General features: G+C 40.7%; 1 protein-coding gene across 5 annotated transcripts in view; it reads left to right on the top strand.

Moving 5' to 3' along the window:
* DPP6 (dipeptidyl peptidase like 6) overlaps positions 1 to 25,706 on the top strand; it is a 442,842-nt gene that overhangs the window by 363,028 nt on the left and 54,108 nt on the right. For all 5 annotated transcript variants that reach the window (XM_015852842.3, XM_015852845.3, XM_015852841.3 and 2 more), the window contains exon 8: positions 2,931 to 3,051. In XM_015852842.3, coding sequence (XP_015708328.1) covers positions 2,931 to 3,051 — 121 coding nt within the window. The remainder of the gene's footprint in view (positions 1 to 2,930; positions 3,052 to 25,706) is intronic.

Raw genomic sequence — 25,706 nt, 5'->3', positions numbered from 1 at the left:
TCCTGGCCCACATGAGCTAGTGATGTGTTGATACCTGAGGCTGAGGGCATAGTGGTTTATGCTGAAAATGCTAGGTGATATCCTGAACACCTTAAAGGCAACAGCAAAATCCTTGTGAGTTTTATTATCCTGGGAGTAAGCAAGTTTGTTTGGTTTTTTTTAGAAGACTTTATCTAAGTCCCTCTGGGAACTCTAGTTATCTTTGTTAGGAAATATTTCATTTTTGAACCCTATTATAACATCCAGAAGGAAGAGATCCAAGTCTTCCATTACACCCCAGAGTGTCACACTAATTCTGAATTCAATAGGAGAAAATCTTTTTATCCATTTTCAAACAGCTTTCTTTTAGGTTTTGTTGGTTTCTGTGATACTTGGAAAAGAAAAATTAAAGGCTAAAAATATTTTTCCTCTTTTCTGTCTCATGTTTTTATCTTCTATAGCTCTGTGACTTCCTTGTTTATTTTGCAGGGTTAACAATTTTGCTTTCTTCAATCAATACATATAAATGTTTGTCGTCTTCTTACTTCTTCCAAGTACCTTATTTTTCAGAGGCTGTGAAATATAATAACCAAAGTGGGCACGGTGCTCAAGGTGGGGATATTGCCCTGACGTTGCCCAGCTTTATTTCCCATGCCATTAGTTGCGCTCAGTGCTGGATGTAATGTGCTGTCCATCAGCAAAGGCGTAGACATTGCAAGGATCTTGGGACTAAAATCATCCTCAAATACACACACCAAAAGAGAAGGCACTGGGAATTTGTGTATGCTCTTTATCTTCTGTGCAGAGAGACACACAAAACTGAGCTTGACCCCTTCTGTTGCCATTTTATATTATTTAAGATTGCTACATAAAGCAAGCATAAAGTAATGTAGAAGTGATGTCTGTAGGTTTTTAAACTGTTTCCTTACACAGATTTATTATTCTGTGATTAGCTCAAAGGATTCTGATTTTTTGTTAGGAAGCACTACTTTAATGTCACAATGTGGAAACAGTAGAAAATATTATAAAGAGGTTAAAAAAAACCACTCTAGTATCTCTGTAGACCAGAAGGTGAAGTAATCCAAAGACATCTCTTTTTGATGAATAAGAGAATTTCAAAAGCTTTTTCTTAATTTATAAGATACGTTACATAGAAATCTTCCTTCTGCTGCTTCAGTTATTTTTTATCTTGATTATGCTTGACATTTTTAGGGTACAAGGCACTGTAGTTAGGAGGATAATTTTAAATTCTCTATGAGGTGCTGCAGTTTGGCTCTGAATTACATGGAAGATGGTTTGAAGTCAGAGCACTTTATTATTTTCCATTGCAGCTACCAGATACCCTATGCAGCCTGACTAGTGCAATGACACTTTGAAAGACAAAGCAGTGAAGACAGAAAACATTGCAGTGCTTTACAAAGCACGGGGCAGAAGCAGGTTGTCATTCTGCCTTATTTATTTTTCCTGTAGACTCATTTTAAATTTAAGACAGTACAAAATATTGCAAAACCTTCACTTGCTGGGAGAAGCTGGGCAAGAAATGGGTTGCATCACTTGAATAACTCCACCTGACTGTGCACCTGTTGCATGAGAGATTGCCCAAACAGCTATCACACATGTTGATGTAGAGATTTGGAATTGTCTTGCAGTCTGGGGATAGCATCCTTTAGGGCATTGTGCATTGCTGAGAACAGGTCCCAGTCTGACCAGTCTTCCCTTTTACCAACAAATGCCACCAATGGCTTGTGGACAATCCAGGTTGTCTCTTGTGCAAACTGAAGATGTACAACAGGGAGTGCAGAGCCTTGGCTGTGGCAAGAGGAGCTGCAGAGCCGAATGGCCTCTCATCTGGCTTCTCTGCTTACTAAAAATGAATGAATCTTCTACAATGTATTTTTTACTCTCAAAAACATATTAATGGACCCTTGTTAGTTTAAAAGCCTTTGTAGACTAGAAGGGGGAAAAGCAAGTTCTAGTTCCAGTCATACTTTTTATCTGTAAGCAAACTCACAGTAACAACTGCTAAAACTACATTAGTACCTGTACTTTTTTTTTCTGGAATCTTTCCAGCACATCTTTACATGAAATACACAGCACAGTAGGATGTGAAACATAGGCTGAAAGCAGGTACTTTTTCTCAGTTCTATCCTTTCATGAGGGCAGTGTGAGAAATTGCATTCTTGTTTTGTGCTGTAGATACCTAACATTTGTTCCAGTAGCTCCAACCTTATATAAACTCATCTGTAAATGTCTGCTGAACTCTGTTAAACAGTTTTGTCTTTCAGTCTATATAGATTTCCCAGTACTCTGTTCAGTACATCTTTGCAGCCCGAGTTATTTTCCAAATAAGTCTAGGCTGTGGTTCACTTTGAGGGGAAAAGGGAGAGGATCTCTGTTTCACTGCTGACACTTAAACATCTAACCAGATGATGCCATAGACGTATCTATCTATCTATCTATATGTATATATTTAAATGGCTGGCTAAAGTTTGGCTCACTCATCATCTCTTAAATACCTAAATGAACAGTCTGATTCCCAAAAATGATCTGGTAGCAGTAAATCTATTGGAAACATGTAAGAAACGTTTTCCAGTAACCAGTTTAGTCACCATCAACTCCATGGCCCGAAGCACTTCAAAATCTGGAGAGGCAACGTTCCTCATTTCATGCCATCTCACTGCACTCTTCAATTTCTGAAGTGAAGACAGGACCAAGAAAAACAAAGCTTATATTGGAGGACCAGGGCTTCAGTTTGCTGTAAATTAGCATCTTTCCAGTGGTTGATGACTTTAGAAGCAAGCTGTGAAAATCTTTTTTTAGGATGAAAATGCTATGGAAATGTGATATGTGAGCTGTCTTTACTACCAATTATTGTAAAAGTAAAATGCAGCATCTTAAAATGGAGCCACTGCTTAATGCTCTTCTCCTTTTCTTTTTTCCTTTCAAATCAGATTTTTATCTTTGAGAATAACATCTATTACTGTGCCCATGTGGGGAAACAAGCCATTCGAGTGGTCTCCACGGGAAAAGAAGGTGTTATTTTCAACGGGCTCAGCGACTGGCTATATGAAGGTAGGACACAGTCTCTAGGGTGGCAGTTAGCTATGATTTTTGTACACTCTCAATCAGCAGAACCGTCTGGAATTAAATGTTCAGTGCTGCATTTCTGGGAACTGGTGAACGTTTGCTAAAAAATCACTATTCTAACAATTGTCTGAAGTTCTGGACTGGAAATAACGTGATGTCAGAATTCTGTTCGGTTGTTTTTTTTCAGGCTGATTTTCTTTCCCTTGGTCCAGAAGTAATAAATCACAAAGTCTTAATGAACAGAGCTGCTTTGTTATTTAGTGGCACCTGCAATCACTCAGAGATGTGACACTTTTCAAATGACTGGAAAGGACAGAAACATGGAGGGGAAGCTGCTTCTATTTTAAGGGAAGAAGCTAGGAAACAATTTTTCTTGATTGGTTGTTTGCCACAGCTCTAGGTGTACTCTAGAAGCTACTCAGCTCTTGACAGATAACAATTTTTCCCAAAGCAGACAGGTTCTCACGGTAATTGGCTTCTTTCCCTTGAAAATGGGCCTGGTGGGGCAGAGGGTCATCTCTGGAAGGGACCAGAGAGGAAGATGTGTGAGAAGCACTGAGGTGCCTCGGTTTGTTGGGTGAAGAGCAGAGCAGGCTGAGGGGAGGCATCATGGTGGCTGCAGCTCTTCACAGGGAGGGGAGGGACAACAACAGGGCCTGAGGGATTATCATGGAGCTGTCAGGGGAGGGCAGATGGGGGTGAGAGAAAGGCTGTGCCCCAGGGGGTGGTTGGCATGGAATGAGCTGCCCAGGGCAGTGGGCACAGCCCGGAGTGCCAGAGCTCATGGAGTGTTGGGACACCGCTGTGAGATACAGGGTTGGGTTTGGGTGCTGCTGTGTGGAGCTGGTGTTGGACTTAACGATCTTTATGGATCCCTTTTGACTTGGAATATTCTGTGATTCTATGATCAGTGCACAAACTCATCAAACACAATGGTGGAAATCTGATACCCATTTATATTGCTTTTGGTATTTAAATTCACATTTATATCATACTACAGAATATTTACAAGTCAATGTTCCCCTTGCGAAGCCCTTTGTAACCAGAGGAGTGGCTAAGAATTTGCAAAATGCTATTTTTCTTTAATTTCTATTTATGATTTTGAAGTTATGGGCAGTCTGGTTTGACTCTGTAGGTCAAGTGTGCATGTTGGTACCCATCTTTTGCTGTAAAACATCATGCGGTACACAAGGTCTTCTGATATAGCCTTGTACACAGCAGTATGCTGACAGGAGAAGTTTGTCACACTGGTGAACTCCAAGCCCATGGTGACACTTGTGTTTTGCTGATGTGTGTTTTTATTCAATTACTGCATTGCTCAGGCAATTTCTTGGCTGACATTGACTTTCAGGTTCGTCCTTTATAATGAACTTACTCGTTAACTGTATATTAATATGCTGAGATGATAAAGGAACCAGATACGGTCTGGATATACCAAGCTAGGTTCTGTAACCTCTCTAAGTATTGTGTATGCAATAAGACCTCTGATCCTGTTGTTCACTTGGAGTATGTTTTAAAAGAAATCTTTGAAATCTGATTGTAACATTCCTTTAGAAATGTCACTTTGAGCCCAAGTACATAGAGCTGATGTTGGTATGAAAACTTCCTTTACTTATCAAGCAACAAAGAGAAGGAATCCTGGAAAATATGAAATATATGTTTTCGAGTGATGGAGTGCAGGACTTCACTCAAATCCAAAGGTGTATTGTGGAAGCTGAGTGCCTTCCCTTGCTCTGCATCACTTGGACGTGAAGCTGGATCAGTGCTGTGTGAACAAGCTGTGGGGATGCAGGATCAGATAGGTTTGCAGCATCCTGGTGTCAGCTCACTGAATGCATGGATGGATGGAGAAAGATCCCAGAAGGAACTGGGTATGGCATAGTGGTGAGTAGGTAAGGAGTCTGTGAGAGTTCAGACATCATTGTTAGAAAGGCTGAAGCATTACCCTGCCAAACTCAGCTGAGTGGAATTTCTTTAAATCTGAGCTAGGTTCAAAATTTACCATCCCAGGGCTACTTTTCACCTTCCTCCATTCCTACTGATGTTTGGGGATGTCTCCTCTATCCCCTTAGTAGAGCTGGGATGCTCAAACCTACGTTTGTTTGCACCACTGCTGTCTCAGTGCACTCCTGGGGTGAATGCTGAGCATATGTAGGGATCTTGTTCCATCTGTGCAGACACCTCCAGCAGACAGTCTGTGAAGAACCACTGAAACGAGATCACAGCAAGTTGGGCATGTTACTCTGTGAGCAAGTGCTCTTTTTGTTGCTGAAGTTCACCACTGCCAGCAATGGCAGCTGAGCCTCCCTAGAGCACCTGGCAGGTTCATGACCTGCTTATCACCTTTCCTGAGTATGTTACAGAAATGAAAGTATTGGTATTTTCAGTCTGAAGAAGCCACTTACAGTATTTTTACTGTCATCCTTAAAAGCGTATCGCCAACACCCCTACTCCCCCATTTTGTAAAGCTGCCTGCACCGTGGACAGATTGCAGCCCCAAAACTGCTGCCTTTAGGGTGACTCCTGGTGGCTGAGATGAATGGTGAGCACAGAGGGAACACTCCTCTTCTTAACGCTGTTGCTGCTGTCACGACAGAATAGATGCTCTGTGCTATTAATCACAATTAATCACAGGCTTTTACCAGATCTGGAAGTAAAGCAGAACTAGAGGAGGTTTAACAGGCTTTTTTTTTTTTTTTGCCCTGTAAAAATGCAGGAGTTTGTTTCAATTCAAGTTAAGCTCTGCTTTTGTAAATCTGCCAAAGGGGAAAAAAAAATTCCTCATGGTATTTATGCTGATCTGTAGACTTTTGATAATATAGTGGAAAACATTTTGAATCAATCAGAGTTTAATCTACTTAGTGTATTTAGCTGGAAGGCTATAGATTGATACATAGATTTCTGAGACATGAAAGCATAGATTAAACATGGCTTTTATTACTAACATAAGCGCTGACAGTGTTTGCATGTAGACTGACTTAACACTTTCAGAGTTATGCCTGATAAATGCCTATGCTAAAATACTGTGAGATCCCGTAAGGGAGCTTAAAGTGCAGTGGCTGAAACCAGCTCAGCATTTAAATGGATACCATGAGCAAAGAGGGTTTTTCACTTGGGGAGGGCAGGGCTGAATCCTGCCTGACCCTGTTTCAGGCTCCCTGTACATGGCTCTGCTGAGCAGGGCAAGGACCTTCCCTGGTTGCTCTGCTCTGAAGTCCTGGTTTGACCTCTTTTCTGCAAGTCTGCATTCACAGACATGACTCTGATGTTGCATTCTGCTGTGTGGAAGTCGCAGGGGAGTGGAGCACCAGGCATGCTCCATGTGTTCCTTCCATGAGTGGGAGGGGAAAGGTGGATTTTTACCCACAGATGAGCTGATCGTATCCACAGACTGTGAAACAGAGGGTGGTGTTTATTTCTTGTGACCTCAGGTATAAAAGCAGTACCATATAAGCCATTTTGCAACCTAATCTGCAGGATGTGTTTTGGTTTAGGGTCTTTGCTTGCAAAAGGAAGAGTTGCACATGAGTTAATCCCTCGCCTCATGTCCTTGTCAGAGTGGATGGTAAGGGTTTGTTCTGCAAGTCCCTAAAGATCATCTCAAAGCAAAGACCCTTTTCCAGACCAATGCTGACCTGGTAGCTGTGACATCTCATCTGGTCCTTTCCTCAACCTCACGCAGGAGGAGCGCATCTGAAAGGCTCACGTGGTGCTCATTTAAAACTCTTATGCAATATGAGTTATACATATCTGACATTTAAAATTGATACTCTGCTCTGTTGAGCTTAATGCACAGTGGTGTTGTTCTGCTTTATTTTTGGCTGGGGAGCAAGAGGAGGAGCAAGAAGAGACTCTTCTCCAGCTCTGACTCGCATGTCTTATTAATCTTCATTCTGCCCGCGTCTTGCTTTATCACCATCAGATCCTCTTAAATGACTTTGTAGTGACACCTGGTGGGGGAGGCCAGGATGTCATCATCATTAGGACAATGAAACTGCAGAATTTTTTTGCTGCAAGATCCTAGTAAAAGACTTCCAATTTCCCCTCCCGTGCACTTCCCTGAAACTCCCCTTGAGCTTATGGGAATGACGGAGCCAAAGCTTCTGGCTGATTCACTCTAATAGTGCTTCTGTTCCTTTCCTAGGCTTTGCAAAGAGAGGAAAGCAAATGCAGTAATAAAGAAGAATCTTTTTCATAATTTAATCAGGATCTCAGAGAAGTCAGAGCGTATATTTAAAATGTGTATGGCTGGTCTCAGAGGTGCAGTGCCTGGTAACAGCTGCCAAAACAAACAGCATTTCTCTTGAGCGGTATCTTTTATGCTTATAGTATTTCAAGCAACTGAAGTAGATATATTTCTTATGGTTAAAAGCGTTAATCCTGGAAGCAGTCTTAACACTGGGTGAATGCAAGGTACATCTGCTGAAGCATTGCCCTCTGCCTAATTTATCTGTGTGCTTGATTCTTCTTTGTATAATTTGAGAACTCTAAACCTTTAATGCTTGGAAACAGTAACTTTGATGACTGGACAAATTGGGAAAGGACATTTATATTTAGGCAGAATGCGAATAAGTACAAAAATTCCTGTTTGACAGTCAAAAGGGCCAGCCTGGATAGGACTGTTAAAGAAGCAGATGACTGCTCAGGGAAGTGGTGGAATCACTGTCCCTGGAGGTTTATGAGAAACATGTAGCTGTGGTGCTTAAGGATATGGTTTGATGGATATGGTGGTGACGATTCATAATTGAGCTGGATGATCTTAATGGTCTTCTTAAACCTCCATGATTCTGTGACTCCTCTTGGACAATGCACGTGAAGAGACTATGGGCAGTGAATGGCAATTCTCATCTGTTTATTTTTAAGAAATAACATATTTTCAGTCAAGTAAAGTTTTCCATGGAAGTGGGTAAATATGCAGCTCTGCATATTTTCCACTGAGGAGAAAATGGGCAAGGATAACAAAGAACACTTAGAGATGTCTTCATAGTGCACCCTAAGTCCAAAAAACATTGACTTTTCCTTGGGAACATGCATAATATTTAGGGCTTATGAGGAAGCCAAGTGGATTTTTTACTGTCATTTCTGTGCCTCTTCAGGCAGGGTAGAAAACCAAGTGTATTATTTCAATGACATTATGGCTATATTAAAGTGGAAAGTTTCTTATGATTTGCATGTTGTGCATTGCCTATTAAATGCATGCAGCTGTTGCACTTTGGCCATGCAGTTCCCAGCTAGCCATTCTTTAGCTTTAACATTGAAAATGTTGGTGACTTTCTTTTAACATACATTTATTTGCATGCTGATTTTTACTAAATGTGCAGAAAATCCATTTCTGTCGCAGGCAAATAAAAACAAAGAGCAGCTTTTAACCTCAGACATGTGCTTGAAATAAACGTAAATAATCCTGCTGCAAGGAAGGTCAGCTGTAGCAATATTTTTGCCATATCTATGTTTATAAAGAAGAAAAAAGCCTTAAATTTCAGCTGGCCATACAGTGAAAGGTGTGGTAGAAGTTCCATTATCTTCTGATATTGGTGGAGGTTCCCTTTCATGTGGATTGCATCACTGGGGATGGGCTCCTGGCCCTTCTCAGTTGGTTAAGGTCAGAGAAAATTGAACCGTTTACAATGCACATTGAGAACACCTGCCTAGAAGTCAGCATGCTCCTGAAAACTTTTAAATGTGCTGCTCTCTGGACGGGCTTCAAAATCCATTGCTGCACTGCAATAAGCCTTGCCAGCTCTAGCCCAGGCTTTAACCTTCCCTTTCTGCAGAAGGTTGTGTAGAAGGGGGTTGCCAGCCAAACCCAACACCTGTCATCCTCTAATTTTTGGATCACCATCATTCTGGCTTCAGGATGGCTTTTGGAAGGAAAACAGAATATTATTTACTGAGGTCAGTGATCTCCTTGATGCAGTGGAAGGAAGCCAGGTGGCTGTCCTGATTTCGCCAGTCAGTCGGTAGCTGCCAATGCTCCAAGTCCAGGGTGTTCAGGGAGTGAGATTGTTGGTGTTTGCACTGAAGAAGCACATGCTTTCCCTTCTCAGATGCCCTATTTAAAATGCTGCTTCTTCAGGAAGAGCTTTGAGCCCACAGACTTCTCTTGGCACCGTGCTCATGTATTGTGTGCTTTATTGAGAGAAATATTGAGAGCCCATAAAGTCTGTCATTAAGCTGAACATAGACCTTCCCTTCAACAAACCCCAGTTGGCATCTATGGGTGCTAGAATCTTGGAGGCATTATCTTGGTGTGAGCTCACCTCAAGCCAGTAAGGGAAAAGAGAATTCTCCTTTCTAGAATGAGTTGCCTGGCTACTGTCAGAGTGGAGATTTCCAATAAATCAGATCCACTTTCATAATATTTCAGGTGGCTTCTTCCAGTTCCATGCAGTGCCTTACAATTCATTCTTTGTTGTTCTGATTCTTTTTGTCTTTTTGTTGTTGCTGTTGTTTATTTTAGTTAGGCTTTTATTATTGGATGGTTTTCATACGTACATAGCAGAAATAAAGTGTTATAGGCTGTGGTTGCCAGTATTTTTATCTTAAACACTCTTTTGAGCTGCAACAGGTCTGCTTGTGTGTGATTAAAGCGAACATGAAATTAATATGAATGTCTTCCTGAAATAGATTTGCAATCTATATGGAACATGTGAGAGCAATTCTGTTACTGTAGTTTCAATCCACAGTGTAAGTCTTCTGATCTCTGCAGATATAGCTGAGATTTGAAGCTTCCCACAAAATTTAACTCAACTGTTGTAGTAGAATATCCTTTCTGTTGCTGCTTTGCCAAGCACATTATTCACCTTATATGAGGAAAAAAGCTGCCCAGTTTGCAGTGAAATTAAACCTAATGAGCTACTGCCCTGCTCGAGTATGTGAATAAAAATGAAAAACTGACAACTGAAATATGTAGATTTGTATGAAAGTAGCACCTGGTATTTACAGATATATACTTACAGATACCTACCAGATTCTGCATCACTGAGTCAAATGGGACTAAAACATGTATTGGGTTGTACAACACAACTGTTAGGAGTTTCTACTTGTACATGAGTTCCTACTTGTACATGAGTTCTGTTTATATGCATCAAAGCCATTTAGAGTAGCCTTAGGAGAAATACTTTGTCCCCATTTTCAGATTATACTTGCATTTTGAGCAACTAATTTATAAACTAGCAATTTAAATATTGCAGAATATGTTTCGACGTATGCTATGCTAGTCTGAAGTCTGGATTAATTACATGGAAGCTCACAGTAGTGATGCTGACCTTCACTAGGGCAGTGCTGCAATATTCATGCTCTGTGACCACTATCAGAGTTGCAAAGAAAATACCTTAAATTGTCATTATTCCCAGAAAAAAAGAGTGTGAATGTTACACAGAACTTAAGAGCTCTCCCAATTTTGAGAGCTTGTTTTTTCTCCATTTAGTCTTACCAGTGGTTTGATACGATAAAACACACAATGCATTTAGGGGTTCAGGTTACAGTGGCAGAATTGACTTTGGTTGTTGTGACCAACATAACAGCCTTTAGAATGCTGTAGAAGATTAAAGGAAATTGGGATAATTTGCACACAAAAAAATGTTGCATGTAAATGTTAGGGAAAAGATATTTGATAGGGCATGGTACCCAGGGGCACTGTAGGAATCTCTGTTCTGGAGAATATAAGAGTGAGTTAGGCACAATTCTACCATCATTAGCATGTTGAGATAAAGATCAGTTGTAATTCCATGCATGGGAGATCAGGAAATGACTTTGGGTTTCTGCTAGACCCACAATAATATGTATGTATGTATTTATTTATTTATTGGAGTTTTGATGGCTTTTTATGATCTCTATGCAGTTAAACATAGTGGCTCTTACATTATAGAATCAATGTGAAAGCTTTTGGAACATCTCTTCATATGATACAGAATACCTGTGTCTGTATACAGTAGGGTAAATATACATAACCACTGCATTTACAACAGAGGTGTAAAGGGTAAAGGGTAGAGCTCTTTATCATGGCAAATTTACATTCATTTCATTCATTCCCTAAGGGAAATAGGTGGTTTTCTTCTTCTGATAGTCTCTACTATTTTTGTTTTGTTTAAAAACTTATCTTAAAGAAAACAACCCATCTAAGCTGACCAGGGAGGTGGTGGAGTCACCATCCCTGGAGGTGTTAAGAAACATTTATATATGGCACTGAAGGATGTGGTCAGTGGTGGGGTGATGTTGGATTGATGATTGGCCTGGATGATCTTAGAGGTCTTTTCCACCCTTAATGGTTCTATGATTCTTTAAGTACTGCATTCACAAAGTGATTAAAATTACAGAAATAAGTACAAACAAAATTGAAAGATTGCTTTAGAAGTTTTATCAGTACATGATTCCATCAATTTGACCTAAAAAGTAAATTTCTGTATTTATTTTTCCTCTTGACACACTTGAACCACCGTGGTAGAAGAATTCTTGCTTATGGAAATTCTGGGGCCAGTGGAAAACCTGTAAGAAGTTTAAATAGCTCTCTTTTTATCTCACTGATCTTTGGCCTGAATAAAGAGTATGTGCCAGCAGAAAATATATATATATAAAAAGCAAAAATAAATGTATCTAAATTAGAAGTGAAAGCCACATGAAAAGGATGAAAACTCTGCTGAGAAATGTGAGCCTCACAAGAGGTTTGACCTATCCATTGTTGCATAAATGTAGCAAAATCCAAAGAATATCAGAAATAATGACAGCAGTTGGTCATCTGCTCGTAATTCCCATACGTCAGCTCTTCTAATGGGGAAATGAAATCCATGAAATGAAGCATGTTTTAAAACAACTGCAAGACCTGCTCCTAATGTGAGTTGTAAGCAGTCACAGGTTGGAGAGGGTCTGTGAGCAGGGAGGCAGCAACCCGAGGATAAAAAGGGTGAAGTCCTGTGTGGCAGCTTGCACTGAGCAGTTTTCGTTGTGTTCAGATTAAGCCCTATGGTGACTGTGGTGTTCATACCGGTCACCAGTGGAGGTAGTCATACCTGCATTAGGAGAACTGAAAAATAAGGGCACATCCTTATAATGACTGGCATACCTGCAGTTACAAGAAGTTAAAGCATCCAGGGATTATATCGTGCTCAATTCTATTAGTTTATGTCACTGGAAATTACTACCACATGGCCTTGTTTCTGCATCAGTTGTTTTGCAGTCTTCAGTGGACACGAGTCTAAAGGGGAAAGTATGCCACAGAGTAATCATGATTAGTAAGAGGAAATGAGGAAGAAAAATTGTAAAAATCCTCTTACAACTCTTAAATGGGAAAGTAACAAAATACAAGTGGACAGGTACACCTTGCCTGGTGTGTGCTGGTGTTAGGTAGCCACCTGCAGACACTGTAGGACTTACAGAACTGTAGGGCTTGGAAGGGACCTCTAGAGATAATCAAACCCAACCCCACCTGCTAGATCAGGTTCCATACAGTAGCACAGGAAGACTCCTAGAATCATTGAGACTGAAAAATACATGAAGATCATCAAGTCCAACCATCAGCCCATAAACACAGTGCCCACCAAACCACTATTCTTGGTGCCAAGTGACCCAGCTTTCAGCCAACTCATGCTGCCATCTTGGCCAGCTGTTGTTTGCATGCCAGGCAGTTTTGCTGAGACTTTTTTATACCTGAAAATTACTGTATATTTCCTGTGTCCCATTCCCCAACCATTAGAAACTTCAAGAACATGAAGTTTTTACCCGTCAAATGTACATAAGAAAAGTTTAGTCTGCTGTGTTGAGTGACATCAAACAAAGCAGCCCCACGTACTGCTGCTAAGAGCTAAATATTGTAATTTATTTACAATTATTTCAAGTGTTTCTTATAAAGGAATACTTTGGCTGTCAGTTCTGAAGAACTCTCACTTTTAAAAGATTTCTGAGGTTTTAATGAGAGTGGAGGCACTGTGTAGTTCTGAAATGACTTGAAATGCTGCGATTTCATCCATCACATTTTCTGTGGCATAACTAGGACTCCTTGGTTGTTGCACAGCTGGGTGTAAGTTACCCCACAAAAACATCCTCTTTTTGGCTCACCTGGTGCTGATTACAGAGCAAAGAGCAACCACTGCCAATCAGTGTACTTGAATTCCAGTCTACTAACAAAAAAAATTTCCCTTAATTCATATAGAGAACATGCGGGTCAAAAGAGCGGATGTGAAATTCAAGCATTTCAATCTCATTTAGTATGCACAGCACTCTAACTTACAGTTTAGATTCTAGGAAAACCATAAGATTAAGCAGAAATTTATACCTCTAACCATGTTCCTTAAACTTTTCTGAGTATTACTCCAAGATTTCTCTTGTTTGTTGTTTTTTTTTAGTGTTTCTACTTCATTTTATAGCATTGCATTTTCAAGTATAACTATTTAAGCCTTTAATTTGCAATGCTTGGGAACAGAGAACGACACCTTTCTGCTGGGATCTGCTGGTAGTTACATTCCAGTCAGAGAGGTATCAACAATTTTTAACCTTTAATAAAAGGTTTATGTCATACTCCAGGTTTAGTCTACCCATGTACAGATCTTAAAATGAAAGAGTAGGAAACAGACATTTAAAATGATGACTGTAAGTTTACTTCTCTCTGTGGCTTATAGAGGTATTGCACGGTATAGCTGTTAAATCTATAAGATTCACAGAATTATTACAGAATTATCAAGGTTGGAAGAGACCTAGAAGATCATCTAGTCCAATCATTACCAGTACTTCCCGGATTGCTTTTCTTATGCATTTGTAATCCCTTTCAAGGCTGAATATTTTACAGTTCTTTATTTCTAAGTAAATACTCCTATTTCTTTGTGCTTCTTGCATTATTCTTATGCAAACTTTTTATCAGTTGAGCTTTTTTTTTTTCTTTTCTGATAACAAGAACAATAAAGATTGGAGATGGGAGGATCTGTCGCACTGGGAAGGAGTTAATACAGAAGGGCATGGGAACATGTGTTGATAAAAAGGAGTAAGTGCAGAGTGGGCATCCAAACTTCATTATAAAGAAGAGAGCCATACAATATTGCATTAGCTAAAAGAAAAGCCCTTATGTAACAGGGCTTAATCTCCTTGGAAATGTTTCAAAGTTTATTTGAAAAATAAACCCAACAATACTCTATTAAATTTATAGAGGAAATGGAAAGCAGAAACTCAGAGGACTATAATTGTCACCTACAAAAACATCATTAGAGGGAGTAAGATGTAATGAAGGAGGAAATCGGGCAAGACTCATCTCCATAGCCCATCACAGGAAGGTGGAAGTTACATTGCCTCCATGTGGTGTGGCCATCCAGAGCTTTCACATTGATGAATATGACTCTTAATCTCTTACAGAGAACTTTTTAGAGCACGCTGGAGAGATGCGTCATAATTTGTTTTAAATCTGAATTCTTCCAGTTCTCCCTAAAGCAGGATTTGGAATTCGTGAAAGTGTGTCAGCTTGTTCTTACCCCCCCACCCAACTTTTAATCATAATTCTCCCTGGCACAACAACTGGTCGCTGTTGATGTTATTAGGATCCAAGGGCATGATTTCACAGCCTGAGTCGGATGAGCTTTTCACAATCCCTGCCTGGATCAGATTAGTGTTGACCCTGAGCTGACATGCAGGCGGGGAGAGCCAGGGCATAGAATCTTAGGGTCATTAAGAAAAGACCACTGAGATCATCAAGTCCAGCTGTAAGCCCAACCCCACTGTGCCCACTGACCACATCCCTCAGTGCCACATCTCCACAGTTCTGGAACACCTCCATGGATGGTGACTCCACCACCTCCCTGGGCAACCTGTGCCAGCGCCTTATCTCTCTTTTTGAGAAGAAATTTTCCCTAATATCTAACCCAGGATGTCCAAGTATGACCACCCTGACACGTGTCTTTTCCAGAGGTTCTGCAAGATCTTTTTCTTCTATTTTGGTGCCATGTGACCCTTTCTTTCATTTCTAAGGTGTTCAACGTGTTTGTTCAGATGTTGGTGTAGCAAAGTGCTTATAAGCACAGCTCTTCTTTGCACACACACTCCTGTAGCTGAAGTACAAGGATAAAATGAAATAAGCATTGCGGAGAACACTCAGCTGTATTTCTTGGTACGTCTAATTACGACCTTCACAGAGGCAATTATTCTGTCATGATCTTAATGCCTTTTACAATCATCAATTAATAAAACTTCTCATTATATCCTGGTAGAACTCAAGTTATTATCATCTTTCTAGAATCAGGCAAACTGAGGCACAGTAATTGACCTGATTTTAGATGAGCTCAGAGAAATTAGGACACGAAGCTGAGGTGAGAGCCTCACCTTGGGCCTTAGATGTCAAATGAAAGGCATGGTGTAGCTATCACAAAAACCCAGATCTGACTGTTCTCTGCGTGGTCCTATGCAGGTCTGGTGACAAGGTGGAGTTGAAGAGAAGCATCTGGAGGGCGGGGGGGTGGGAAAATCATCAGCAGGGAGGCCAGGTAAACCCAGAGGATTTCAGCAGGGGAAGGAGGCTTTCCAACCCAGAGGGCACCCTTACAAACAGGAGGACAAATGCCTGTTATTTAAGCTGCCCCAGCTCTGCTGAATTATTTCTTCTGTTTTACACCATAGAGGGGATGACAGGCTCTCACCTGACTCGCAAATCACCCCAAATATAGGAAAAAATCACTTTAGGCCTTCCCTTTCTACTCATATGACTCACAAGCATTTGCCTCCTACATTAGTTTTGCTTTCCTTTGACATTGAGTCATTGCCTTGTATTTGATTTAATGACAATAGCAGGGAGAAAAAAAATCAGCATCAGTTGCTACTGAATCAAAGTAGATCAAAAGCAATTTTTTTAAAGGCTTTCAAGATAGGCAGATTAAAGATCTGAGGAAGTGGTCAGAAACAGAACTGAAGAAAAACAGCTCCTATAAGCAAAACATTATGTTTTCTTACTATTGTGCTTCTAAAATTGAAGGCAACAGTCTGAAAACTGACAATGGAATAAATCTTAATAGGAAGTATCTGGAGATCATTGTATTTATTGCATTTGTTTTGATTTTCCAGTCTCTACCTTAGACTGTGTGCACAGAGATGACTTAAAAGATTCAATACGTCATTAGAAAAATTAAAGTTCACTTGATTATTGAACTGACCCATCCTACCATACAGGATATTATGTATTGTTCTGGAGTATCACAAGCAGGCTTGAAACCTTGGGAACAGGACAGGATGGAGAGCTGTGTTCTGAAGTGCTTCATGGCTGTACTGTACTGCAGAGACTTGGCACAAAGCTGCTGCAGGGTTTTCAAGGGTCTGTAAATCCCCATGATTTAGTGCCTCTTGCCCAGATTGTATCAGGGGTGACAACCTGAAGGAATCCGTTTCCAATTCAGTGAGCACCAAAATGATGCAAGAAAGAAAAATAATCCTGAAAATGAGAAGAAGAGAGAACTTTCATGGTGTTGTTCTGGTTCCATTACCAGAGAGCTTGTGGTGCCAGATGAGTGGTGGGAGTCATTTGACAGAAAGGCAGACATAATAGCAATCTTATTCTGGTGTGAGCTACCACTTGGAAGTGTTGTAGTACATGATCTACTCATTACAGAAGCCCAGGATTATCTTTAATGAGGAGATTATGCAGCACAACACTTCTGACTGGCATCTCAGCCTGAAAGGAAGCTTCAGGAAGTGTGGAGAGTGCATGGAATAGAAGAAGCAATACCTGTGGGCTTCTAACTTGGAGAATATACCCAGGCCTATAGGGGAATTTGAGAATGGGGAGAGGTGGGAAATTAGAGTCAGTGTGAACTGAAGGAGGCCGCCAGGTAGTATTTCAACACTGAGTTCTCAGAAGGTGCATTGCAGATCTCCCCCAGCCCTGACCCAGCAACTATTTCTGGGAGAGAACAGCAGTGGCAATGTGATAGTTGGTTGATTGCTCAAGCCCAAGTACTACCCCCAGTTAAGCATCTTAGGGTTAAACCAGCCAACAAACCAACCAACCTTTCTGTTCCCATCCAAGATCTGATGATCTCCTGAATGAACTATTTGCTTAGACAGAACAGACATTACAAATGCAAGCAAACAGAAGATCACAAAGGATTTGGCTTTGATTCCAACAAAGTAACATTCCTCAGGCATCTACAGATTGCTCCTGGCCATTTCAGTGCTTGGATTGACTTGGACTCCTCCTCTTGCAGAAAGTATTTGCAGAAAGCATTTGAAAGCACAACTGAGAAAGGTTTGGAGGAGAAACTAGCCCTTTGCCTACAGCATAGCAAGCAAAATATGCCTGAGGAGTCACTTCTGTACAACTTAACCTCATCTTATGTTTTTAGTTTGCTGAATGGAAGCAGCATGCTCTGTGCTGGCCTCTTGAAAAGGGAAAGAAAGAATAAAGCAGTTGTTTGGCTGCACAGTTTTCCTGAGTAAGTGCCTATTTTTGGTTTCAATTGGAAAATAATGAATCATGTTGTGAAATCACAGGTATAAACTGAGTGAATTTGGCTCCTCTGAACACATAAATCCTTAGCGGGCAAGCACAGCACTGCAACATTTCTTCAAATTACAATGGAAAAAAAGAACTGAATCCTGAGTATATATCACTAAATATTTATACCACCTATCGTTTTGGGCTTAAAATTGCACTGAACCAACTCTCTGAGTACCCAGGGCACAGATAGATAATTTACAGGTAATTAGATGGTTGTTTTCATTGCAGTATATCATGGTCTCTTTTCCACTTAGGAAACGGAGATCTGCAAAATAGAAACCAAACTTCCTGTTAGCACTCTTCCAAGAAGTGCTCTTCAAACTGAAAAATAATTGTCTGTCCTGTGATATAAGCATGCTTTGATTATTTTCATGTATTAGTAGAGTACTGATAAGCCTCATGAAGGTGAAACCTCCCATCTGATGTGCTGGTAACGTAACTGAAATGTACACTCACAGACTGGAGCTCGTAATCTGCAGGAGGTGGAGGGCATGATCGCTCTGAGAGTGCCCAAGGAGTAAATCACAGCTTCAGTCTGTGATGGATATTCCCATAGGAATTCCCACAGGCTTCTCCCTGTCCCCATGAGAGTGGGTCAGTGTTCCCACCTTTGGGAATGCCGTAGCCATGAGTCATCAGTGAAAGGGAAACTATACCAAACCCAAATGGCTGCAAGGAGTAGTCACATATTGGTCTGCTGTGATCTCAGCACAGCAGCATTGCTAACATTGTGGATGTCACAGTCGAAATATACTGGCAAAGCAGCTTCTATAATGAGTCATTTTTATGTGGGAACTGTCCTTGATACTAAATAGGAAGTGTTTAAGGGTAGAGGTGGCTGTGAAGGGCTTTGGAAATGAAGATTAGTCTATGTTAGATATCACGAGCTCTTAGGTAGATAAAAACAGAACCTCTACCCTGCCAATGCAACAGATAAAGAGAGAAAGGGGGGAGGGTATTTTTTTCCTAAGCCACCCTTAATCAGCAAAAAACAGCAGACAAAATTATCTTTGGTAGATAGCGATTTGTGGGGTTTGGGTTACATTTATTATCCAGTAGCTTATAAGCTTTCTTATAATATCTGGTATTTGTCTGCCACATTATAAGGAACAATATGAGCTAGATGTGATGCATATCATTTGTAACTCTGTGCATGTCATTTGTATGGTAATGGGGGAATTTCCCTTCGTCCCAAGTGATTTCTGCAGAATTCTACATGCTGGCTCTCACTATACTTAGTGTAAATTAAAATGCACATTCATGATCTTTGAACAAAGCAGGCAGGGATAATTAGTGATTTGATACTATTCTGTACAAAGCAGTTCAAAGTAATACTTATAATTTGCAGTTAATTAATCAGGTTGGGTTGTTTTTTTCCCTTAAAATTCTTAATTGCCTTTCTATGGTATTCATTTTAATAACTTATTTTCTACTAGTTTTAGATCGAATTATGCAGGCAGTTTGTTTTCACTGTTGCGGTTCTTAGGCATAGCTGCGTATGTGTATTTCTCTGTGCATTTTGGTATATATTTTTCTCAGAAAATTTATATACCAGTATGGATGTCAAAATTAATAATGTGAAAATAATGAGATCATTGTATAGCTATGAGAGGCAGGATACAACAGGCAATAGAACAAAATCAAATCAATACAGTAAAATGGAAATAAATATACTTAAACCTCTGTAATTTCACTGCCGGTATGAACAGTTAACCTCATCTGGTTTTTAATTCACTATCCAATTACAACTCTCATTAGAAGACTAATTATTGTAGCTTTAAAGTAAAACTGGCAGCCGTTAGAGACACCAACCTTAGACTCTCTAAGGAAATTAAATCTTTCATACATTTAAAAATAAAAAGGTTAGTAAATATGGAAATATGTGGGCATAGTGCCTATAATAGGAAATATGGTAGAATAGCTTTGAAATTTCATAGTATATGTTTAATACATTTATCTCCATTGGAAAATCCCAGTTTCAATGAGCAAGGCAACTGCCTTGTTTATCACCATAGACTTGATCACTGAGCCCAGCACAGTGGATGAGAGGAGCTGGACACCATTGCACCACTTGGCTGTCCTACACATTGGACTTAATAGTGGGGTCCTGTTTTTCTTCTAAGAAACTTCTACAAAACCATCCTGTAGGGTTGCTGTAGACTCTACTCTGCTGGTGCAGCAGTGCTGGTTGTACAGGGTGGTTGGCTCTTGGTCCACAAAGCTCATACCTGAAGGTGTGATCATAGGAAGGATCAAGAAAGGCCACCAGGCAGTGTGCTGTGAGTAGGACATCCCTCAACACTTTTGACATCCCTCAATGCTTTTGGCCAACTGATATAAAGGGTTGTTAAGTGGTCATTTCAGGAATATGCTTTGGTGCAAACTGATTTATTATTTACCAGAATTTCTGTGCATTCTGCATACACAAAACCTAGATTTTTGTTTACTTTCTCAGTCACCTATGGGAGTTTCTGGGCTGCAGGTATTGCTCACAGAGGCTCAGTGCCCTCTCCCCAGGCTGCAGGCTGGGACCATCACCTGTGCCCACAGCAGCTTTAACCATTTTATGTGTATTGGCTGGGCTTAATAGTTGATCTGCAGCTGCCTAAAGAGAAGTGGACTAATTCCAAGAGGTCCAAGGGAAGCCAATATGTAAGCTTTTCTTGATAGGTTTGGAATTACTACATGGTAGTTGAATGGGTTTAGAATCACTGCATAGTAGTCTTCAGTTCAGAATAACCAAGAAAAAGTTGTATTTCTCATTGCAGAGATGAAAGAGCTCTCAACGAGCTGACACTGTCAAGCAGGTATATTTGTTTCTTCTATTTGCTTACCTGATTCAATAGTGGTGATCCCCCAAGACTTGTATGTAGGAGGAACAGAACTTACAGTAAGTTCACAGAATGATTTTGTTAATGCCTTTTCCTTACGTAGAAGAGGGTCACACTGTATCTCAGCCTCCCTGCCCCATTCTTTTATTTCCTTTTTATTTTCCTTTCTTTCCTTAGTCTTTTTACTGCTTGCCACATGCACAACACCATCACACAACAGTGCACCCAAGTGATTTCTGATTTTCACAGCATCATGAGGTGCCAGGAAAGGCTTTGGAGATGGGGGCTGCATGGGCTAGGAGAGCTCACACTGCCAGGATTCCTGCATACACACATTGAGTGCGGTCAAAACCAACCTGTTCTTGCCCTCATAAAGCCTGCACAACCACAGACAGTTTCACTGGTTATTGAACAACCCATGTTTTCTGCAGTTTCTGCTACATTACTATTGGAGATGGCTACATACACTGTTTTAGCAAGGGATGATAAAAATAAGCACACAGTCTTTATTCAGTTGTGTATCAATTATTTTGTGTGGTTTCACAACTGAAGGTGTTGGGATTCGTGCATAGTAAATGAAAAGGATTTATCACCATCTGGTTCTCACTGTTGAATAGTATTTTTGGTGTTTCCTGCTTGCACATGCAAATGCCACCAATGATAAACAGAGTCAGACCACTCTGATCCATCTGTGGTATAACTTTATTATATGCCATTACCTTTATTAATAATAAATGTTTCTGTTATTTAATAAGAGTGTTTTTTTACTGAAATAATGCTATAAGCTAATTTTGCTTCCGTTTTTATCCTGCTCTCATTTTGATTATTCTTGGGTAATTCTATTGATCTCAGTAGTTCCTCTAATTATACAGCACAGTAAAATCAGATTCATCCTCTGAGTCACTGTTCAGCTGAATCTTTCAGTTAGTGAGTTCCTGAATCACTGTTCAGGTGGAAACCTCTGGGAACCTTGCCATAGCAGGGCAACATAAACTCTGAGTGGGTTTTTAATGGCTTTTCAGTGTCAGTGGCAGTTTACGCTGGGTAAAAAAACTGAAGATAGACTAAATTCTTTTCATGTGGTACAGTTCCTATTTCATACCATAGAGCCTTATTTTGCAGTATTAACAGGTTCATTAGCACTCATGTTAGGTGACTGGCAGGTGCTGCTCAGAGTGAATAAATCATGCAGTTAATTCACATGAAAGATGACTTGTGCAGGTGCTGATATAGGCATTCATGAGGCTGAAGAATCAAGTTCTTTAATAGCAATGTCAGGCTATTCAGTCTTCCTTTCTAGCGTGTTTCTTTATGAAATGTTAAAAGAGATTGCTTTGGGACACTTGTGTTCTTGAACTAATGCAATCATCTAATGAATTTTTGATAGTCAAATTCAGAGGGTTTTGTGATCACTAACTTTCTTGATATGTCTGTAGCTATTGAAATTGATCCCTTGTGTCAGTGTTGGCTGTCCATCTTCCTGCTGTCATAAGCCCACAGATTAGCTGGTAAGAATATGTTACTTTTAATTTAAAGGGAAGGTGCAGTGAAAGCAGCTTGAGCAGGTTTGAATAGAGTCATATAATGAAAGCCTTGATTTGTCTCACTGCATTGCACAGATAAGCAAATTGTATTTCCAGCCATAGCAGCCTGCTAAGTGGCAGGGAGAAAAAAAATAAGCCTTGGCAATAAGGGGCCCCACTGCATCACCTCAATTGGGCAACATGAATTCTGTCTTGTCAGTGCCTTTAGCAGCTGAGAAGCTACGATGTGACCTTGCTGTGGACATCTTCCCACAGCAATGAGCTGCAGTGAAAATAACCCAGAACGCAAAAGTTACTACAGGTTTTACTACAGCTTTAGTGCCTCTAACTAACAAGCTTTCGTGGAGGGCTGACAAAGACTGTGGAGTTACGCCTAGACCAAGTGATGGAAACATTCATCATTATCTTGCTTTAATGACATACTGCAGTCTACCACTGTGGAGAGGTTTTTGAGACGCATTTGCTCTTTGGAATGAGTGTTAGGAATATCTGGCTATGTGATCTCTAAGTAATGTTTCTACTTCCTTAATTCAGTCCCCATTTTCATTTTCACTGGGCAACCTGATGAATTACAGATTTCCCTGTTTTGATGAAGTGTCTGCATGCCAGTGTGGCCAGAATGGATCAGGAGAGTTTTACAGTGTCTGGGACTCACTGACACCAGAAACAGTACTAATAGTTAGGAGCATTTGTGAGCAGGAATCCTTCATGCTTTTGAAAGCAAACAGCTGAGGGCTGCTAATGATGGCATCAATTGTGTGCATCTATATTGTTTAGTGGGTTAGATTTTGACTTTTTGACTTTTCAACAAATCCATTCATATAAATGAGGAGGACTTAAAACTTTCATGATTTCTTAGTTATTGCAGCCGGACCTTCTTCATGCACTCTGGTAGGAGCTGTGGAGCACTACCAAAGACAGAGCCAGATCTGTAATCAATACCTCTCGTGTTTTGTAACACTCAGACAGCAAAGAAGATCTGGCAACTTCTTGTCAATAACATTGTTAACAACACCACAGTGCCCTGACTCATATAGCAACTACAGGACTTTTTGGTGAAGGAAAAACAACAAATTAGAAGAATCAGTGGTCTGGAGAAAAAAAAAACAATGCAAAGCAGCAGCATGAAACTGGTGCTTTTGGTGTGGTTGAGAAGAGCAGCCTCAGAAAGCCTCTTCAGTCTGTCAGCAGCCCGCTGCCCTGAGCTGGTCTTAATCCCATCCAACCTGGAATTGAGCACCTGCAGGGATGGGGCATCCATAGCTCCGCTCAGTAAAATATTTCATCCTAACACCTAATCTGAATCTCCGCTCTTTTAGTTTAAAGCTATTCCCCCTCGTCCTATAACTTCTATACAGTGTAATATGTCAATCCCTTTCCTGTTCATAAGTTCCCTTCAAGTACTGGGAGGCCGCAATGAGGTTTCTCCAGAGCCCTCTTTTCTCCAAGCTAAACAAGCTCAGTTCTCTCAACCTTTCTCCATAGGATAAGTGCTCCAGCCCTTTGATCATCTTCATGGCCCTCCTCTGAATCCACTCCAGCAGCTCGACATCCTCCCTGTTCAGGAGGGGATTGCTGGTGGATGGGGCTGTGCCAAGAAGCTGGGATTAGAGTGATCAGAATTTGGCCAAGCTGTGTCAGGCAGAGCTTTCTCTGCTGTAGTCACCCTGGCTCTACTGGGTGGTGTTTGCTGTTCATCCCTGTGTCATTCCTTCAGAGCCTCAGAAAGCATCTGAAGGTGCTTTCTTCTGAGCACAGTAGTTTGTGAACCATGGCCAATTTGTCTTTGGGTTTGGTGAGGTTGACGTGTTTGTCAAGCTCTAGTCTGGCTCTAAATGCACAGCATCTCTGGGACCCACGTAGGAGAATTGGTTAGACTGGAGCTCATTGTCCTGGAGGGTCATATGGCGTTGTCCTCAGTGCCCAACTTAAGAAATGAGTTTCTCTTCAGGCCTCATCTTCCATACACAGAGGCAGAAAGCGCAGCCCAAACCCTCAGAACTCCCTGTGCTCCATCTTCCAAGTGCACAGCTGAGGGCTCTGCATGTCTTCTAGATTCCTTTCTGTTTTCTTAGAAATGAAAGGCCAATAATACTTGTTCCACACTTCATCTGCAGCACAGCAAGTCCTTGGAGGCAGATAGCATCTTACATTGGGATGCTGCCTAACGAACCAGGGGAAAACGCTGGCATCTCACCACGATGTTCTTCTGAAAGGAACATGGGGCTGCAAGGCTGCATGAGCAGAAAACAACATGTGTTCAAGCAATTAAACTGCATGACTAAGGGGAAACTAATGACACTCACAGCCCACACCTTCCCTATGCATGGGCTCCTGTCCCTGAGATGAGGGGCTGCCACGTTCTCTCAGCTGCTAAACACATGGGAGCACCTCGACTGTGTGATGCTGCTGCCATCAGGTGGTGACTGCTTTTGGATCAAGGATTTTGTGTTTAAAATATGTTCTTTAAAGCATGTCTTCAAATCCCTCACAGGCAAGTAGTATTTTATTCTTCATAAGCTTGCTGTCTGTCACAGAAGAAGAGGCAGTATGTTTTGAGGAGGAATTAGGAGTCGTTGGGGTGAGCACTGCACTCAGTTTTCCTTAAGGATCTCCTTTACGATGGTGCAAACACCTTGAGAACGTTTATTGTTGGCATACAGGAATAATGGGATCAGGCTGAGAATGGAGTGCTCTCTCTTTTTTCTCGTGCATCTATTTATTTTTTTAGGGTCTCTACCTTTTTCCAAGTGCTATAGAATTCTTTAGTGATCCTGAAAAATGATTTTTGCACCTGACTCAATTATGCAGCACGAAAAGAGGATTCGTCCCATTGAAATCAGGAGTACTGCAGGGATACTGCTGACATAAGCACAAAAATATGTCAATGTAGGAAAATTTAGATTGGATATAGAGCTAATGTAAAGCAGAATAATATAAGAAAGAGATTTTCATACATTTAACTATTTTTATTCTCATTTTATACCCGTTAATGAAAGTAAACATAGAGCTACAGGGGGGCTATAAGGCAGAAGGAACATAGTCTTTAGCAGGGTCTGCTGTGATAGGACATTGGGAAATGGTTTCAAACTGAAAGGAGAGAGATTTGCATTGGATATAAGGAAAATGTTTTTTAAGTGTGATGAAGAACTGGAGCAGATTGCGCAGAGAGACGGTGGATGCCCCATCCTTAGAGACATTCAAGGTCAGGCTGGACAGGGCTCTGAGCACCTGATGGAGCTGTGGGTGTCCCTGTTCATTGCAGGGAGTCAGACCAGATGACCTTTAAGGTTCCCTTCCAACTCATACAATTCTGTGATTCCTTGATTCTACATTACATTACACCAACTGAGAGAAAATTTACCTTGCATTTGTATGAAAGATGGCACAGTGGTCCTTGAAAGCATCCTTGAAACATGTCAAGGCCAATATGAGCAAAGCGTTTTCCCTAACTAGGCAAAACTACCTGCTTTCGAACTATACAATAGTAATCGATTTGGCATGTGGTTGGTGATTCGAGATGATCTAGTAATTGATTTTAAAATAGATGCTAGCTGTCAAATAAGCATTTGTATTTATTTGATGTTTCACTGGGAATCCTTGGGGTTTTGCTATCTCAGAAGTCTTTTTGTTCTCATTTCCTAGACCCCCTTTTGCTTCTCTGATCTCTCTTCCTCTTATCTTCTTTTGATGCTTCCTACTGACAAATTCCTTTGAGCTTTCTTCCCCAATATAAGCCTTGGCCTTTATGTTAGACTTTAATTTCATTTTGCTTAAGATTCCTTTTTATTAACAGTTTTTTAA

Source organism: Coturnix japonica, chromosome 2 (assembly GCF_054131305.1).
Source record: "Coturnix japonica strain WE chromosome 2, WE-NBRP24, whole genome shotgun sequence".
NCBI classification, from domain to species: domain Eukaryota; kingdom Metazoa; phylum Chordata; class Aves; order Galliformes; family Phasianidae; genus Coturnix; species Coturnix japonica.
This window is presented reverse-complemented; position numbering and strand designations above follow the sequence as displayed.